Here is a 17,016-nt window from a genome sequence, read left to right on the forward strand (position 1 = left end):
TACTTTTCTGAACTGCTCAAGGTTTCAAGGTTCTAACCAAAACATAATAAACATTTACTCTGAAAGCTGCCAAAGCCAGCCCTGGCAGGGGGTCCTCCCGGGACGCTTCTCTCCACTGTCTGGGATGGCTTGCCGCAACTGTGTGGTCTCGCCTCACCTCCTTCCTGGGCTGCAGCTCCAGGCCCCAGAGCACAGGGTAGCCTCTCTGCAGGGTCTTGCAGTACAGCTTAAATATTGAGACATTGTACTGAACCTTGTAATCAGAGGTTAAGACTTATATAGGGGAGCAAATGTGGCTCAACTGATTGAGCATCTGCCTACAATATGGGAGGTCCAGGGTTCAAACCTAGGGCCTCCTGACCCATGGGGTGAGCTCGCACAATACTGCCGTGTACAAGGAGTGCCATGCCATGCAGGGGTGTCCCCTACATAGAGGAACCCCACGTGCAAAGAGTGCACCCTGCAAGGAGAGCCGCCCCGTGCAAAAACCGCAGCCAGCCCAGGAGTGGCACCACACACACACAGTGGTGATGCAGCAAGATGAGGCAACAAAAAGAGATAGATTCCCAGGCCGCCTGAGGAGAATGCAAGCGGATACAGAAGAACACACAGCGAACAGACACGAGAGCACACAAGGGGGGGGGGGCAGAAATAAAAATAAATCCTAAAAAAAAAAAACTTATATAGATGCCTTTACATTATTTTAAAAAACAGCAAAAGATTATTATCTGAAATTGCTGAAACAGGCTGGATTTAACCTAGACCTGCTACTATGATGGTCATTCTAAACAGGTCTCATTCCTGTTTACGGTCATGCAAAATTTAGCGCCTCCCTTGTGTATACACTCTCCTGGAACACTTTGTGACTGATCTCTATACTTTCCTATCTCAGAATTTTTTTTTTTTAACATTTATTTATTTTTGCCGGGGGAATAAATCCGCTTCTCCTTCCTCGCTTTGTTCCGTATGTCTGCCTGCTCCACTGCGGGAGGAACGCAGGCCATGCCCAGCCGAGGCCCCCCCGAGACCGCCTCCAGCCCCCCCCCCCCGCCCCCCCCCCCACCGCGCAGAACGCCCCGCCCCTTCCGCCTTCCGCCAGACCCCGCCCCCAGGCCTGTCCCAGCCGTCTGGCCATGGCTCCGTTGCGCTTCTCGGCGAACCTGTCCTGGTTGTTCCCCGAGCTCGCCGGCCTCCCCGCGCGGCTCCGGGCCGCGCGCAGCTCCGGCTTCGAGGCCGCCGAGGTCGCCTGGCCTTACGCGGAGCCGCCGGAGGCGCTGGCGCTCGCGGCGCGGGAGGCGGGACTGCGGTTGGTGCTGATCAACACGCCCCCGGGTGCGCTCGCGGGCCGGGCCGGGCGGGAGTTAGGCCCGAGCGCCGGAGCCGGAGCCTGAGACTCATTCTCTCCGCAGGAGACCAAGAGAAGGGGGAAATGGGGCTGGGAGCCGTTCCCGGGAGGCAGGCTGCCTTCCGAGAGGGGCTGGAGCAGGCTGTGCTGTACGCCAAGGCTCTGGGTTGTCCCAGGTATCCTCCCGTCCTCGTTCCTCCACTCCGCACTTTGCCCTCTCTCCCAGCCTCCCCCATGACCCAGGTCTGACTCAGCTGACTGAGCGCACTGGCTCCGCCCACCCGATCCAATTCTGCTCCTGTTTAAATTGGCGTTTGCATTTTATGTTGTCATTCTCCTCGGTTCATTCCCTACTGGGGGCTCAGCCTGACCAAAGAGGTAGTGAAGTAAATACACTGAATGATCCATTTTGGGATGGAGTCAATTCAAGAGGCCGTGGGAGCAGAGTTGGCACACAACCCCTCAGGGACCAGAGACATTTATTACAGGTCGCGATGCTTGAACTGGATCTTAAAGCGGGAGGTAAAGAGCATTGGCCAGAGGCAAGAGGAGGGTTGATGTGTTCAGCAGACTTGGAGCGTGCTCAGCGGGGTTCATGAGACCGGAGACGTTGCTTGTTCGGGCTGGGAGGGCCTGGAGTGTCTGCATGAGTTGGATGTGACCGAGAAAAACCAGATGGTGATAACAAGGAAGAGACGGAAGGCTCAAAGTGGGGCTGATCAAATAAAGATAAACGCTAAGGAGGTGAAATAGGCTGAGAAAGAACTGGCAATGAAAGTTTTTACTGGTGTGGTGGGAGCCGAAAAAAGATGGGAAGGGATAGAGAAAGATGTAAAGAGAGGAAGTAGAGGTGAAAACGAAGGCTTGAGAAGGGTAAGGTCAAATTTTTTTTTTAAAGTTGAGAGCATGTCTACAGGCTTAGAAGGGATCAAAGGAAAGAGGTTGAAAGTATAGGAAGGGTTAAGTGATGGACTGATGACAGGAGGAATGGGACCCAGAGCCAGGAGAGGAGGTTGGCCCTAAAAGGTATCTGGGCTTTGGCCAACACCAGTGTCTGAGGGCACTGGGATGCCCAAGCATCATGGTCCAGGTGGTGTGGACTAGAGGCCTGGCACAGTCAGAGGACACCCTGGAGGAGGTGTGCACAGGGAACCAAGGGCTTCTTGGATGGACTCCCCAGGCTCCTCCATTTCCATATTCCCTACAGTATTCACCTGATGGCTGGCAGGGTACCCCAAGGGGCTGACCGAGCATTGGTCAGGGGTGAGATGGAGACTGTTTTTCTGGAGAACTTGAAGCACGCAGCTGGGGTTTTGGCTCAGGTGAGACAGGCAAAAACACAGAGACACACATACCTACATAAATGTGTGTCTGGGTGTACTGAGTGGAATGCACCATGGGGAAAGCAAGTGAGGCCCAAGCTTGTGGGTGCTGGCCCAGCTCAGAGGGACAAGTGGAGGCCACTCCCAGTGACTGATGGGAAATAAACGGGTGGAGGAGCTTTATTCACAGCATATACCATGGTGCTAGGAGAACCTCGTGGGACTGCTGGAGCCCATTAACACTCGCATCACTGACCCCCAGTACTTCTTGGATACCCCCCAGCAGGGTAGGACCCCCAGCCCTGTGCCTCCTCCACTCCCTTTGGATTCCTTTGCTCTCCTTGAATTTCATGGTCTCCTCCCCACCCTTCCTCCCAGCGGCAGCCATCTTAGAGAAGGCTGGAAGACCCAACCTCCAGTTACAAATGGTAAGTGGAAGAACGGGAGTGCTACTCAAAGAACCCATATTCTTTAAATCTGGGGAGCATGGAAGAATGGCAGGGGCCTGCAGGTTCTCTCTAGTATTCTCGTCCCCAGGACATATTCCACTGGCAGATCATGGACGGGAACCTGACAGGAAACATCCGGAAGTTCTTGCCCATTGTTGGTGAGGGATCCCTTTCTTTGCTCCTTCCCAGTCTGTCGTGCTTCCTACGCCTTCCCACCCTTTTGGAACCCCACATATCTTCCTCAGGCCACAGACAGGAGGCCTGGGCCCACACCTATCTTCATGTGTCCCCAGGGCATGTGCAGGTAGCACAGGTTCCAGGCCGGGGAGAACCTGGAAGCCCTGGAGAGCTGAACTTCCCCTACCTATTCCAATTGTTAGAAGATGAAGGCTACAAAGGGTTTGTGGGCTGTGAGTACCGACCTCGAGGTAAGGGATGAGGGGGGTTCGGGGAGGCTCCAGGCTTGCTTTTGGGGAAGGGAGCATTGAATGAACTTACTGGACAGGGGCAGTTTTCTCATGTTTGAGATTTCACCATCTCCCTCTCTCCTCAGGAGACACAGTAGAGGGCTTAAGTTGGCTCCATTCATACTGGGACAAGCGAGGCCACCCATGGCCTGGCCAGTGAGGTTCTGCACACCACCCAGATGCCTCCCCACAACAGTGAGCAGCATCCCGTGCCTCCTTGGAATTAAAGACAGCCTGTCAAACGTTTTCACATGTGTAATGCATTTAAGGGTAGAGGGCTGGGAGAGGGGAAGGGGGTAATGGGGGGGTGACCCTTCAGCTTCTCTGGGCTGCTTCCCTCCTATTAAGGATGAGCATGTAGCTTATGCTCAAGTCCTCCAGTCTGTGCCAGTGTTGCTGTGGAGATGAGCGCTTGCAAGCCCACTTCCTCATTTACAGGTGAGGAAACAAAGGTCTAAGCGCAAACGAGTTTTGCCTGTGGTCCTAAGTGCTTCAAAGATAAGAGCTGGGATTGGAACCTAAGCTTAATAGCAATGTCCAGCAGTGATGTTCAAGTGGAAAAATGAAGACCAGAGGGCTGGGGCAGACAAAGCAATCAAAGGTTTGGAGGCAAGGATTCAAGCAGAAGGACCCTAAGGGGTGGGTACTTGCAGCCTGGTATGAAGAACTCATCGAGTGGGAAGCAAGGAGGAGCTCCCTTCTGGAAGGGTCCAGGGGACTGAGAGGAGATGGACACCTCAGGGAGTTGACCCTCAAGAGCCCTGGCCTGGTTAATGGCTGGGAGTATCTGGGGAGATCAGCCCCTGCTGCTGGGCTGGAAGAGTAGACCCTCAAGACACAGTCACAAAGTCTTTGGTGTCACTCTGTGTTCGGGCTTGCCCTGGGGCCCAGAGTAGGGCGAGTCAGTCCTGCCTCAAATGTGCAATCTGAGAGATCCGTGATTTGAGGAACAGCAGCATTCAGTGGCCACTCACTCAGAGGAGGCGGGTCCAGAGAGTAAAACAGGCAGTGTTGATGACAGACTCCAGGTGGTGGTAAGTGGAGACCAGCTGGGCAGGGGGGCTCTCGCTGTCCTGGGGCTGTACTGGGAAGGGCTCTCGGAACACCACTGTCAGAGACTGGGGAACATGGGTGGAGGTATATAGTGGTGAGGAGGGCCCAGGAAGGGTGGGCACTCTAACTCTCAGTAGGCTCTGTGGTGGAGCATAAGGGATACGGCCTCCCCACACATATTCCCCATCCCATTCTCACCGTCTTTCCCAAGTGGGAATCCAGAAACACTAGCACAAAGCAGTCGGTGAACTTCTGATTCAGCACAACCTGCAGTGAAAGACAAAGTGAGACAGGGAGTGAGGTGTGCCTCACCCCAGGAGGCCCAGACCTGGAAGTGGGGACCAGCATGAAGAAAAGTCTGCTCCCATCACCGCTGGATGCCACCTGCATTCCAAGGTCACTCTAAGGACTTGGTCTCCAAATTGAACACCTCTGTCTTCATCTTTGCCAGCTGCCCAGTCAGCCTGCCTGAGTCTCCTCAGAATAAGGGGGTAACATCTGATTGGAAGGTTACTGAGGTCATCTGCATAGTGGCTTTACACAGAGAAGCTGACCAATGAATGAGAGTTCTCTATCCCTGATATGGTCCTTCCTTGCCTCTGGACATGGCAAGAGTCTCTTACCCTCTGACCTCTCTTAGGACTGTTCTCTTATGTCTGTTCCCTAATGCCCAGCTTTGCTCTCCCTGGGCAATTTCTTCTGATCCCAAAGCTTTAAGTACCACCTGGTTGGAGAGATGCTGCCAAAATCTCGCTCCTGGGTGCCAGTCCCCAGTGTCCACATGCTTCCTAGACAGTGTTCCCAAAAGCCCCCCCAGGGACCTCCGACTCAGCTTGCCCCAACCTGAACTTATCGCCCTCCTCAAATCTACTTCTGGGAGAGGATGTGGCTCAAATGAGTGCTTGCCTTCCACATGGGAGGTCCCAGGTTTGGTGCCCGGTGCCTCCTGAAAAAAAACAAAAACGAGCAAAACAAATGAAAAAACCAACTCAGGGAAGCCAGTGTGGTTCAGGGGTTGAGCGCCAGCTTCCCACATACAGGGTCCCAGGCTCAATCCCTGGTCCCCGGTACCTCAAAAAAACAAATAACGAAAATCCACTTCTGCTTTAGTATTCCCACTCATGGGAGCAATGCCATCTGCTCACACTCTCCTGCACCACTGCAGCCCTAACCAAACTGATCTCAGCCTCTCTGGGTGACCCTTTTTGTACCATGGAAGTAATCTTCCCCACAGTCCAACTCCTTTCACTTTTTTTCTTTTTTAGTATTGATTTATTTATCCCTCCTACTCCCAAGTGTTTGTGCTCACTGTCTGCTCTGTGTGTCCATTGTTATACGCTCCCTGTGTCTGCTCATCTTCTCTTTAGGAGACACAGGAAACCGAACCTGGGACCACCCATGTGGGAGACAGGCACTCAATTGCTTGATGTCTCTTTGTTGTGTCTCTTATTGTGTTTCTTCTGTTTCCTTGTGTCATCTTTTGCATCAGCTCGCAGCGCCAGCCTGTCAAGCCAGCCTGCCATGCTTGTCTTCTCCAGGAAGCACCAGGAACCAAACCCAGGACATCCCATGTGGTAGCGGGAGTTTAAATGCTTGAGCCACATTTGCTTCCCTCCTTTCACTTTTTAAGAATTTTTTTTTTTTTTTTTAAAGATTTTTCTGGACATTGATTCCCCATGCTTGGTCCTACCACCATACCTCTTTTTTAAAATTTTTTAAAAATTCTTTATTTTTCAAAGAAGTTTTAGATTACAGAGAAGTTACATAAAAAATATAGAGGATTCCCATATACTCCCCCCCTCACATTTCCCCTGTTAATAACTTCCTTTACTGCAGCACCTCAAACTTTAAGGTAACATTCGAAGCACTTGGGGCTTTTGCTAAAATGCAGAATTCAGCAGGTCTATGTGAAATGCCTGAGACTGCACTGCAGCAAACTCCCACGTGATGCTGACGCTGCTAGTCTGAGGACACACTTTGAGTAACAAGGCCCAAGAGGTCCCTTCTGGGACTTCAGCCTCCAAGATCAACCACTGATACTGATGAGGTTCTGAGAGTGTCTCTGGTTGTCAGTTCCAGACCCTCAGGATCTCAGGACAGAGCCTTGTTTTGGGTGATACTGCAGATTAGGGTTCTAGGTTATTCTCTTAAACACCCCACAGCTCAGTAAGTCACATGCTGTGGCTTAATGCTTGGAGCTTCAAGGATTGTATCTCTGGATCCTATGTATCTCTGGAATCCGATTCCATCTAGGCCTCCCTTCAGAGCAGAGCTTGCTCGGTCAGGCTGGGGCTCCTTGAGGGAGGCATCTGTTGTTCCTCTGATGAGGACTTCTGTCATGTCTCCCCTTTCAGAAGGGGTCAAGAGGACTTACCAGGTACTGCGTTCCCAAATCTGGGCTCTGGAAATGGCGACAGCTCTGGGGGAAGCGGCTGAGGAGAACCTTGATCAGGCTCTGGTACCAGGAGACCGTCATGGACAGGAAGCAGTCCTGGGAGAGAGTCCACAGTCCTGGATCTGCTGTCCCAGAGCCACCTCTGAGACTTATGTATCCTCCACCCCAGCTGCCTCTCTGGAATTCCAGGATCCATCCTGGCCCCTTCTGGAGCCCAGAGCCCCTTACCAGCTGGGGGTCGATGTCCCCGATGGATTTGGTATGGACTGCTCCTAGGAGCTCCTCCAACTCTGCCAGGGCCAGGCGTCCCCCTAGCCGCAGACGATCAGGTCCTGATGGCTCCAGCAGGAAGAGGCGCTTCCAGAGTGTGTCCCGGCGGCAGTGCCCTCCAGCCAGCCGGACCAGCTGAGCCAGGCGTTCCCGTGCCACACCCACCTCTGCAGCCAGTGGTGGGAAGAGGGGAGCTAGTCCAGAGGCCAGACCAACCCCCGAGGCCTCCCCAGGGCTACCAGCTGAGCTCCCAGGAGCCTCTGGCTCAGGGGGCAGTCTGGAGGGCTTCCGGAACCGACGCATGTCAGCAGTGAGTCTGGGGAAGAGCTCTCGTTGGCTGGTAAGCACCACGAAGAAACGCAGCCTACGGAAGGGGAGGAGGGTAGAGTGTAGTGGTCACAGAGGGAGACACACAGGGTAAGAGAAGTGGGCAGGCTGGGTAATGGGCATGTTCAAGGTGGGATATATGCTGACCGCAGGACATGCCGCTCAGCCTCTCCTTGCTCCTCAAAGGGTGCAGCACAGTGACAGACAAGCAGAGACACATCAAAGTCATCCTGGTGGCGAAGTCCCTCAGAGTTCAGGTAGGAACCGGGGCCGGAGCTGTGTGGTAGGTGTGGGGGAGATGTTAACCCTGAGTGCCAGTCAAACTAACTCCACACCTACTTCCCCCAAAATCATGGGTCTCCCTACTCCAAGTATGGCCTGTACCTCACCTTCACCAGAGTACATGCTGGGTGCCCCTTCCTAGCCTTACCTGTGCCATGCTGACACCAGGGCATATTCATTATGTTCTGGGCCCCCTGGCCGGGCCATTCGCAATGGCTTCATGTGGTAGGAGCTGGCGTGGTCAGCCACATAGTTGTAAAGCTGGTGGGCGGCGATGAGTGGTGTAGGGAGCTCCAGTGTCCCTGAGGGGCAAGTTATAGGAGACAAGATATTGAGCCTGGGATAGACACACTGATCTGGTGGGGTGGGGGAATGGGATATTCTATGGCTCTGATTGGCAGAACACTGGTTCTGCTTTCCTGGGCGGGGGGGGGGGGGGGGCGGGGGGGAGGGGGGTCCTGTCCTTGTGGAACACTAAGATGGGACAATGGCTCACCACTCAATAGAACAGACAGAGGGCAGGGTGCATATGACATAGGATCCAAGCTTTGATATAAAACAGACCATGAAGAACTCAGACACAGACGTGGGGATGGGAACAAATGACAAGAGACAAATAACAATATGGGAAAGCAGATACAAAGACTAGGTCTTGCCCTGGGATGTGCACCCACTGGCCCTGGCTAGGAGACATTTTGGGGCCTGTTCCTTTTCTGACTCACTGGCTTACCCTTGGGCACCTACCTTGGTAAATGTGGTTGCGTCCAAAGTGAGGCCCGTCAGGATGGTGGGCCAGGAAATGTCGCAGGAAGGTGGTGAGGTGGTAGCCGTGTCGGAGGACCAGATGGGAGCCCAGCACGTGTTGGTGCACAAGGCGCAGGTGAAAGTCATAGCTGAATGAGTGCACATGCATCAGGTCTCGCACCTTATCACACTCCTCTGTGAACAGCATGGACAGCTGAGGAGGTGGCAGCAGAGGCTGGGTTAGGGTATGGCGCACAGGTTGAGGAAGTTCAACAGATTCACCCTGTTGCTGTGGGCCCAGGGAAACTCCCTTTGCCAGAAGAGCTTTATTGGAAGCCCTCATTATATCTAAGTAGGGTTAAAGACTAGATAAGTAGGGGCAGAGAGCCAAGCTTGATGGAGAACATGCGGCTGGGAAGCCAGAAGGACCTCAGGAGACGCAAGAAATGGGGGGTGGTCCTTCCCTCCAACACTAGAGAAAAGTGTGAAGAATACCTGCCCCTCCATAGCCCCCTTCTGAGCACTGTAGCCCAGGTAGGTTCCTGCACATAAAGCCACCATGCTTTGGGTCACATTATCCTGTAAGGACTGGATGAGGATCCATACAGAAGTCAAAGGCAACCATCTATAGGGTGGATATGACATGAGTCTAGATGGGAAAGCTGTACACAGTGGAAAGGGGTCTGAATTGTCTGTAATGGATAATGGACTGTACCTATTCAGATTCTTATCTCTGAGAAACTAAATATGAGGCAAAAAGAAGGCACAGGCCCTAGCGAGACATTCCTGGCAACCTGAAGAAGTCAAATTAACACAAATATAAGAGCTTCAGATCCCTGACCACATTAGATCTTCTGCCTTATATTGAGTGCTCCTGTGTGCTTGGCTCTCAGGGGGTACAAAGACCCTGCCCTTGGGGGGAGACTGACAGGGACACAAGTGACAACTAAGTGCCAGGGAGACACTGCATGGGTATGACAGAATGGGAACTCGGGCTCTTTTTCTAAGTATTAGTGGTTATACTGGCGATCCAGGCTGTCTCCAGCTCTACATTAGGCCAGGACTGCTCTGCCCTCAGTGCTACAGCAGAATACATTTCTGGATAACGGGCAGAGTCACTGCTGGTTGGTCCAGTTATGGCACCAGAAAAACCACTGACTTAGCCCACAGTACCAGATCAATCACTGGGTCAAACTGTCCACAACATTACTCAACCCACCCAGCTGAGCCATGGGGCTCACTATGTTTAAGCCTCATCCAACCCCATATTCCTGTCTTCCGTCCCCACTACATACCTGAGAGTTGACAGCCTGCCCCATGGGGATTCGGGAACATTCCAGGGCAAACTGTTTGACACAGAAATAACAGCCCTGGAGAAAGGGTGAAGATGAGGTCAGGAAGGCAAGAGACAGTTAAGTCTGGCTCTCCCCATTTAGTGCTCCCTCCTGCTCACCTGGAAAGTTAGCTCCATGAGGATGATGCCCCCAGGCAGTGCCCGCTGCAGGTGGTAAGTGGTCACCATTGAGCCAGTGCTCTGGAAAAAGGAAAAGAACTGGGGCTCAGGGATGCAGGCTGGGAGCTTGCCAGCCTCGAACCAGCAGTGAAGGGGTCCCTTGGTCCACTCATTTTAATGGTGACATTGTGGGATCAGCAATCTCGATGTATCACCCAGAATCATTGACCTCAGGCCTTGGGGAAATAACTCAGGTCAGTGACACTGATGTCTAGGGCATCACTGGGGAAGGTGATGTGTCAGTGAGTTACCTTGGGACTCCCATCACTCTTGGTTTTAGGGCAGGAGAAGGAGCCTCGAGCCTCTGTTCCAAGGAAGGCCATGGCCCGCAGCCGGCTGGTACTGCACGAGGAAAGGAAACAAGAAGGTGAGGCAGGGAGGTGAGGTGAAGGATTATGGCTTTCAGACCCAGTATCCATTTTACATGGAAATCATTTTGCAGAAGAAACGTGCCCAGAAAGGGGAAGGACTTGCTCAGGGTCCCAGTGAGTAAGCGACAAAGCTGAGACTGGAGTCCAGGTCTAGAATGCTAGGGCTCTCTTCATGCTAGCAAAAATGGTGCTCAGTGAGGAGGTAGAGACCAATCCTCTTCCTCTATTAGTGAGGGAATGAGGGCAGGGCAGGAGAGGCTGCTGTGAATATGGGTAGACCCATAAGAAAATGGAGAGATCTGTATATTGGTGGGGGGAGGGGAAGCAAGGAGGGTGGGAGGTGATCTGATGTAAGTCTAAGATTTAATATGGAAAGTTTAAAATGCCTGATGCCTTCATTAGGTACTTTCCTATGAAGGGAAATGGTTCTCTTTTGGTTGGAGAATGGCAGTTTCAGCAATTCCTAGGCCTACTGTTCTTTCTTAACTCAGAGGCAAGGGAAGAAAAGAAGCAGGGACGATACCGTGAACAAGGACAAAACAGAAAGGTTCAGTGGGACCATTTCATTGCACTTAAGAGCTACAAAAAGCCAGAACTGTCTTGCTAAGGGTCAAAGCCTCTGGCAAGAAGAAATGTCCCATTTAATCCTGGCAGGAATTGGGATAAGACTTAACTAGTGATTGGTGTCTCTTAGAGATTGGTGAGAAATGAAGACCTTAACTGTGTCTTTAAATTTTGCCCCAGAAACTTATTTCTTAAAACTCTGTATCCTTTGTTTTAAAAAGGAATTAAAATTTTGGGGAAGAACACAACTGAATGGAAAGTATGCAAACCAAAATCTCTTCGAGAAGCACCTCCAGCTGAGAACTGGCTGTCAAGAGCAGTAGCTGAGTGGCTACTCCTTGGAATATTGTGGAGGGGCTGACTCAGTCACTGTCAGAGGAGACCAAGAAACGAGAGGTGTGGGATCATACATGGTACAGGCATGTTTTCTCTCCCTAATGCCTGCAAAAGGGAGAAGCCTGGGAAATGGACGGCTGATTTCAAAAAAGCTCTAAGGAGTCAGAATTGGACTTCGGGACCAAGGTGGTGTCATTAAGTAAGAAAGAAGTACATTTTACATTTACCAGCTTGAAAAGGTGTCAAACTAAAAATAGAGAGGGAGAAAATACCTCGATAAACCCACACAACTGGAGACATGAAGATAACTGTGTGTTACATGGACAGATTATTTTTCCCATACAGCCACTGAAATAGAATCTGCAGGCTCAGATGCTGAGAAGAGTTTAAAGCAGGGAAAAAAAAAAAAATGGAATTCTGAGATTTGACCAGGATGAGAAAGATCACAGCAGAGTTTTTACTGAGTTCTGGGGAGGTTGGAAGGCGGTAACAGAGGAGCTGCCTACTTCCCAAGGCTCAGACCTGAGACTTCCAGCCAATGAATGAACATGATAAAGACCTTTACAGGCCAGAGAACAGCAGCCTATGCAGAGGGCCTGACAGAAAAGAGTTCCTTGAGCTAGGAGTCATATAAGATCACGGGAAGTCAGTAGGATGATCAGAGAGGAACCATTTAAGACCCAGATCCAAAAGCTTAGGATCATGTACTAGATTTATAAGTGATGTATATGAGCATGGAAGCATATAAAATGGATGTGGGCCTGAGTTTTGTGAAAATATGCGTCATTCTGTGTATGTTTGTGGCTGTGAGCCCCCCAACACGTCTGAGGTTTGCAGGACATGCCTGAGGGCCGAGTGTGCAAGATCCTCATGTACGTATGCTTGCCTGTCGAAATGGGACCTGTGGGAATAGATGAAGGGCCTGTGGGGGCCTTACTTGAGTGGAGAAAAGGGAAGTGAAGGAAGGGACTGGCTCACCTGCGAGTGGGAGAGGGGGGCCGCAGTGGTACGAGCGCAAAGCCTATGCTCTGTAGATACTGCACATACTGCTGCAGGAAAGCCAAGCTCAGCTCCTTCAGCCAAGGCTCCTCACGGGCTCCTGGCAGAGGCACATCTGAGGATTCACAGCTTGGGGGCGCCTCTCGACTCCCAGACCCCAACTCAGGACGATGGCGTCGCTGTGAGAGGTGAGATTAAGAAAGGCTCCTTACTGCCAACTACTCCACTGGGCTAGAGACTGTTATGGGGTAAAAGGAGATCCCATGGGAGAAATCTGTGAGTCTTGGGCCTCACCTGCCCCTCAGGGAGCCCAGAGGTTTCCGGGGACCCATGTAGCCAGGCAGCTGGGTCAAAGAGCAGGGCTGTTGCACAGTAATGCACCAGACGGGATGACTGCTTCAGGGTCTCCAGCTCCCCTGCCTGGAAAGATGGGGCAGTGAGCCAGAGCAGTGGCCAGGGTGGGGTCACAGAACCCTCATGGAGGACGTGGGAGAGGGTCATGCTTCTGATCACTCACACTGATGGGCATGCTGGCTGGGGCAGAACGCTGCTGCCAGGTTACAAACAGGTTCTCCATCTTCAACTGGCGCTCCAGTTCTGGGGGTTGGAGGCAATAGCAGTAGTCCCCAGTGGCTGCCACCCCTCCCCCTCCCAGACCCACAGATTGCCCCTCCACCCTGCCCAGCCCAGTGCCCCCACCTCTGCGCTCTGTCATCTTGATTTCCAGAAACTGTTGTCCATGGTAGGTAACAGGATCGGGGGGTCTGGGCACAGGACCAAGTGTGGAGCTGGGTCGGACAGCTGTGATATCCCTCAGGGCCTCATCAAAGGGGAATGTGTCCAGGGGAAGGGTTCCCCCACCACGAGAGGACCCACTCAGCCGGCCCTGCTCCCGGCTCAGTGGGGGGCTTGCACTCCGGATAAGGGTCTCTGCTTCCATGGTCGGCAGTAGGAATGGGTTTGGCTCCTGAGAGAGATGGAGCCCACAATGCATTCCCCACGGCCCTTGCCCTCAGACTTTTCCTCCCAACCCATGCTTCCTCTCTCAGATGCTCCCTCTCCACTATTTCTGCCCCAAGTTTGTCCCCTCTCTTCTGCGTCTAAGCTAGAATTTCCTTCAACTGACCCCTCAGCAGCCAGAACTAGAGAAGGGAGTCAGAGCAGCAGGCACCTTTTCATTTCGCACTGGGAAGTCCAGCTGGCCATAATGGTGGAAGAGCCCAAGCTTCTGGCTGAGTAGACAGAAGATAAGATGGGCCCGTGCATTCTGCCACTGCACAAGGCGAATCAGGGCTCGGCCCAATGCTGCTCCCAGGTCTGGAGCCCAGTTGTAGGTTAGCAGCTGTAGCTGGGAATCAGGGATCAGCATCAGTAGGATCATAGAAACACTGTTCCCAACCATTCTCTGGCCCCAATAATTACCTTCTTGTCCACAACCTCCAGAAGCAAAAGCCTCTGCCGGGGAGCATTTCGCCCTGAGTTCCCATCGCCTCCTGCCTCGAAGCGCTGCACTGCTTTGGCAGCTATGGGGTGGGGGAGGAGAATAATGAGTGCCCGCAGGGCAGATCCCACTAGATCTTACCCTCCCGCTGCAGGGTCAGAAATGACCCCATTGGTCACTCTGAACCCACCCTCCCCTAGGTCATGCCCTTACCTTGCTGGGTTGGTCTTCTCCACTGCAAGAAGTTCCTTCCCAGAAGTAGCAGATGCCGCTCAATGGCTGGACGGGGAGCTGGGCCCAGTTGCCCAGGGGAACAGGGAATGAAGATCTCTGGCTCTGAAGCCCTACTGGGAGAGGCAGTCAGAAAGTGAACCATCTGTGACCCTGTCTCCTGACCCAGCCTTCACCTCCCAAGGCCTTGCCCCTTCCTCTCCCAGCTCAGCCTCCTTGAATTTGGCTTGAAAGTCTGGGGAAGTCCCCTTCAATCCCATGAGATCCCAAACTCACAAATTATGCTGCTCAAAGACACGGACACTGGTGTCTACAGCCATTGAGGTGATCAGAGTGGTGAATTCAGACAAGATGGATGGAAGAAGGAACCGGGACACCATGTGGGTGGAACTTCTGGACACTGAGGCACAACCTGGAAGGCAGAGCTGTCACTGAGGCTGGGTGATAAGGCTGGGGCAGGGGATAAGGATGGGAGAGGGAGACTGGGGTCGCACCAATCTGAACCATAGACTCCATCCAGCGCTGACTGACGTGAGCAAACACAGGATGCAGGGTTCCCACCTCACCCTCTTCGAGCTGTGTTGTCCGGCGTCTGAAGAAACAGCAAGAGTAAGATAATCTTGTGTCCATACATGACACGTGTATGTATGTACAAACCAACACCATCCACCTGTGACTGCACACCCATAACCCCCCATGACACACCACTACCACACATACACATACCTTTGTCTCTGGGTTCCAGAATCTGGGCCCAGTGCCTGTTCAGCTCCACCAGGGGTCCGAACGCTCTCAGTTTTGTGACGCCTCCGGCCCCGAGTATCTTCTGGCCGATCCAGAACGATGTCATCAGTTGTTTTTGGGGAACCCAAATCCCCACATTCTGTTTTACTCTGGAGGCAATGCAGTGAATGAGGAAGGGCTTTTGGGAAGGAGAAAGGGGAGGAAGATGGAAGCATCATGTAATCCTAAGAGCTATAGGATTTTGGAGGCCCGGATTCAGGTTCTGACTTCTCTGAAGGCTGACTGGGCAGCCTTGGGAAGGTTACTTAACTTTTCTGAGTCTTAACTTCCTCACTAGTAAGAGCCTTACTTTTCTTGCAGGCTGTTTTGATGATCCAACAAGAAAAAGGGAAGCGACACACTTAGTAAGCTGAGGCTCTCTATATCAGTGAAAACTTGCTATGTTCTCCAAGCTCTCATCCAAATGATGGCAGCTTTATATACAAGGAGATTTGTGTCAAGGCCCATAGGGGAGTACAGAGGGGAAGGTGGGGAAACAAGAGTAGGCAAAAAGGTAGATGCCAATTTCACCACTTCCTGCCATTACCAGCATATCCCAGAAGCTGCGCCGGCCAGCTTTGCTAGGTGGAGTCACAGGATCCCCAGGGACAGGGGCAGGGAGAAAGGTGCTAGTTCGGCCTGCAGGATTCTTGGTTTCCAATGACCCACTCCTGAGACTTCCTGTGGATACCAGACATAGCAGACTCAGGTCACTGACAATCCCATTCCAGACAACCTAGCCCAAAACTAGTATGTCAGTGATTTGCCGCTCCTCTGTTATTGAATGACAGGACATACAATTAATTGTGTGTGGCTGTCTATGTCTGCTTGTGTGATATGAGTTCCTGATGATATATCATTCTCTAAGTGGTAGACCAACTGTATGCATACATTTCTCCCGGTGAATGACGTGATGATGCATAATGAAGGTGATGGACAATTGTGAACATGTATTTCTGATGAGACCTTTTATAGGGAAAGGTGGATGGAAGTGACACCTGAGTCAAAGGGAAGAAGACTTGGGGAGCAGGTGTAGCTAAGTGGTTGAGCACTTGCTTTGCATGTATGAGGTCAAGGGTTCAATCCCTGGTACCTCCTAAAAATATTAATAAAAATTTAAAAAATTTAAAAATTAAAATAAAAAAGGAAGGAGACTCAATGGGCTAAGAGGATGAGAGAGAAAACTGGCATTTTACAGAAGGTTCTTCAACAGAAGAGGGAGAAATCAGCATGAGCAGGGGGCTGTACCAGAAGTGAGCAAGGAGGAAGCCAACTCTGGTCTTGGGTTTCACCTTATGCCACAATTTATACCTCTCAATTCTGTGGCAACAGCTAGTCCACAAAGAAAGAGGAGTTTCCTCCCTTGTGCTCCCCAGCACCCTATAGCAGCCTCTGGTTACCCTGGACTGCAATGCTTTATTCACATACCCTTCTCCCTCATGTAGTGTGAGCTCCTCAAGGTCAGAGGTGAGATGAATTCATCTCTGGGACCCCAGTGCCCAGTACAGATATAGATTGGGTGCTTAATACCTACATAGTATTTGGTGAATAAAAATGGGGAGAGGTAGGTGCTAGAACCAGGAGGACCCTTTAGAAGATGAGTATGTTGTGGGTGGGGTGGTCAGAAATATACCCATCTGGGAGTATATTTCAGATAAATTCCTACCTGGAGAGGTCCCTTGGGACCAGATTAGGAAAACAGCCATTCTCATGGGAATTATCCTTTACTTCTCCCCCATCCAATAAACTGCTAAGTCCTATCTATTTTACCACCAAGTACCTCACAAGTATACTCCTTCTTTGCATGTCCACTGCCCCTGTCCTAGTTCAAGTCCCATAATTTATCACCTGGACTATAGAAACAGCTCACAAAGCTTTTTACCTCTTGTCTCTCCCTTTCCTATCCAACCTCCCTACCCCACCCTCACCCCTACAGCTGGAGTGATCTTTCAATCTGGCCATATCACCGTCCTGTTTAAAACCCTTTGGAGACTCCCTCACTTTCAGGATAATGTCCAAACCCCTCAGCGTGGCCTACCAGGCTAGCCTGACACCTGACCCCTGTTGGCCTCTTCAGCTTCAGTTTGCCCCACCTTACATACCGGCCACAGTGGGCTACTGCCC

The 17,016-nt window shown here is 51.9% G+C and overlaps 2 protein-coding genes and 1 long non-coding RNA gene across 7 annotated transcripts in view; 2 read left to right on the forward strand and 1 right to left on the reverse strand.

Moving 5' to 3' along the window:
• The first annotated feature begins 1,103 nt into the window (after positions 1–1,103).
• On the forward strand, positions 1,104–3,829 carry HYI (hydroxypyruvate isomerase (putative)). Of its 4 annotated transcripts, none has more exons than XM_004484461.5 (8): positions 1,104–1,332; positions 1,410–1,521; positions 2,553–2,667; positions 2,876–2,954; positions 3,046–3,095; positions 3,205–3,274; positions 3,410–3,544; positions 3,670–3,829. In XM_004484461.5, exons 1-8 carry the CDS (start codon positions 1,134–1,136, stop codon positions 3,741–3,743), a joined length of 834 nt encoding a protein of 277 aa, XP_004484518.1. In that variant the 5' UTR covers positions 1,104–1,133; the 3' UTR covers positions 3,744–3,829. The 4 variants fall into 4 exon arrangements, with proteins under 4 accessions (XP_004484518.1, XP_012377409.1, XP_071073610.1 ...); XM_012521955.4 differs by having other exon boundaries at positions 3,410–3,526; XM_071217509.1 differs by having other exon boundaries at positions 2,876–3,095; positions 3,410–3,526.
• Positions 3,824–17,016, reverse strand: part of SZT2 (SZT2 subunit of KICSTOR complex) — a 60,941-nt gene continuing 47,748 nt past the window's right edge. Inside the window, exons 52-72 of one of the 2 annotated variants that reach the window (XM_012521952.3) lie at positions 15,440–15,573; positions 14,836–15,002; positions 14,604–14,701; positions 14,386–14,521; positions 14,092–14,222; positions 13,860–13,960; positions 13,609–13,785; positions 13,137–13,404; positions 12,955–13,034; positions 12,732–12,857; positions 12,417–12,616; positions 10,419–10,509; positions 10,108–10,188; positions 9,950–10,024; positions 8,655–8,868; positions 8,059–8,212; positions 7,776–7,904; positions 7,260–7,665; positions 7,011–7,127; positions 4,835–4,903; positions 3,824–4,701 (exon numbers count right to left, since the gene is read on the reverse strand). In XM_012521952.3, coding sequence (XP_012377406.2) covers positions 4,558–4,701; positions 4,835–4,903; positions 7,011–7,127; positions 7,260–7,665; positions 7,776–7,904; positions 8,059–8,212; positions 8,655–8,868; positions 9,950–10,024; positions 10,108–10,188; positions 10,419–10,509; positions 12,417–12,616; positions 12,732–12,857; positions 12,955–13,034; positions 13,137–13,404; positions 13,609–13,785; positions 13,860–13,960; positions 14,092–14,222; positions 14,386–14,521; positions 14,604–14,701; positions 14,836–15,002; positions 15,440–15,573 — 3,098 coding nt within the window. In that variant the 3' untranslated portion in view covers positions 3,824–4,557. Of the gene's footprint in view, positions 4,702–4,834; positions 4,904–7,010; positions 7,128–7,259; positions 7,666–7,775; positions 7,905–8,058; positions 8,213–8,654; positions 8,869–9,949; positions 10,025–10,107; positions 10,189–10,418; positions 10,510–12,416; positions 12,617–12,731; positions 12,858–12,954; positions 13,035–13,136; positions 13,405–13,608; positions 13,786–13,859; positions 13,961–14,091; positions 14,226–14,385; positions 14,522–14,603; positions 14,702–14,835; positions 15,003–15,439; positions 15,574–17,016 lie in introns of both variants that reach the window. The other variant, XM_058303764.1, reaches the window with a different exon arrangement.
• LOC139439684 (uncharacterized) lies at positions 7,529–11,457 on the forward strand. Its single transcript, XR_011649686.1, has 4 exons — positions 7,529–7,641; positions 7,815–7,885; positions 10,448–10,534; positions 11,324–11,457. It is a non-coding gene; the product is annotated as an uncharacterized lncRNA (long non-coding RNA).

The sequence above is a fragment of the Dasypus novemcinctus genome, chromosome 9, assembly GCF_030445035.2.
Source record: "Dasypus novemcinctus isolate mDasNov1 chromosome 9, mDasNov1.1.hap2, whole genome shotgun sequence".
NCBI classification, from domain to species: Eukaryota; Metazoa; Chordata; class Mammalia; order Cingulata; family Dasypodidae; genus Dasypus; species Dasypus novemcinctus.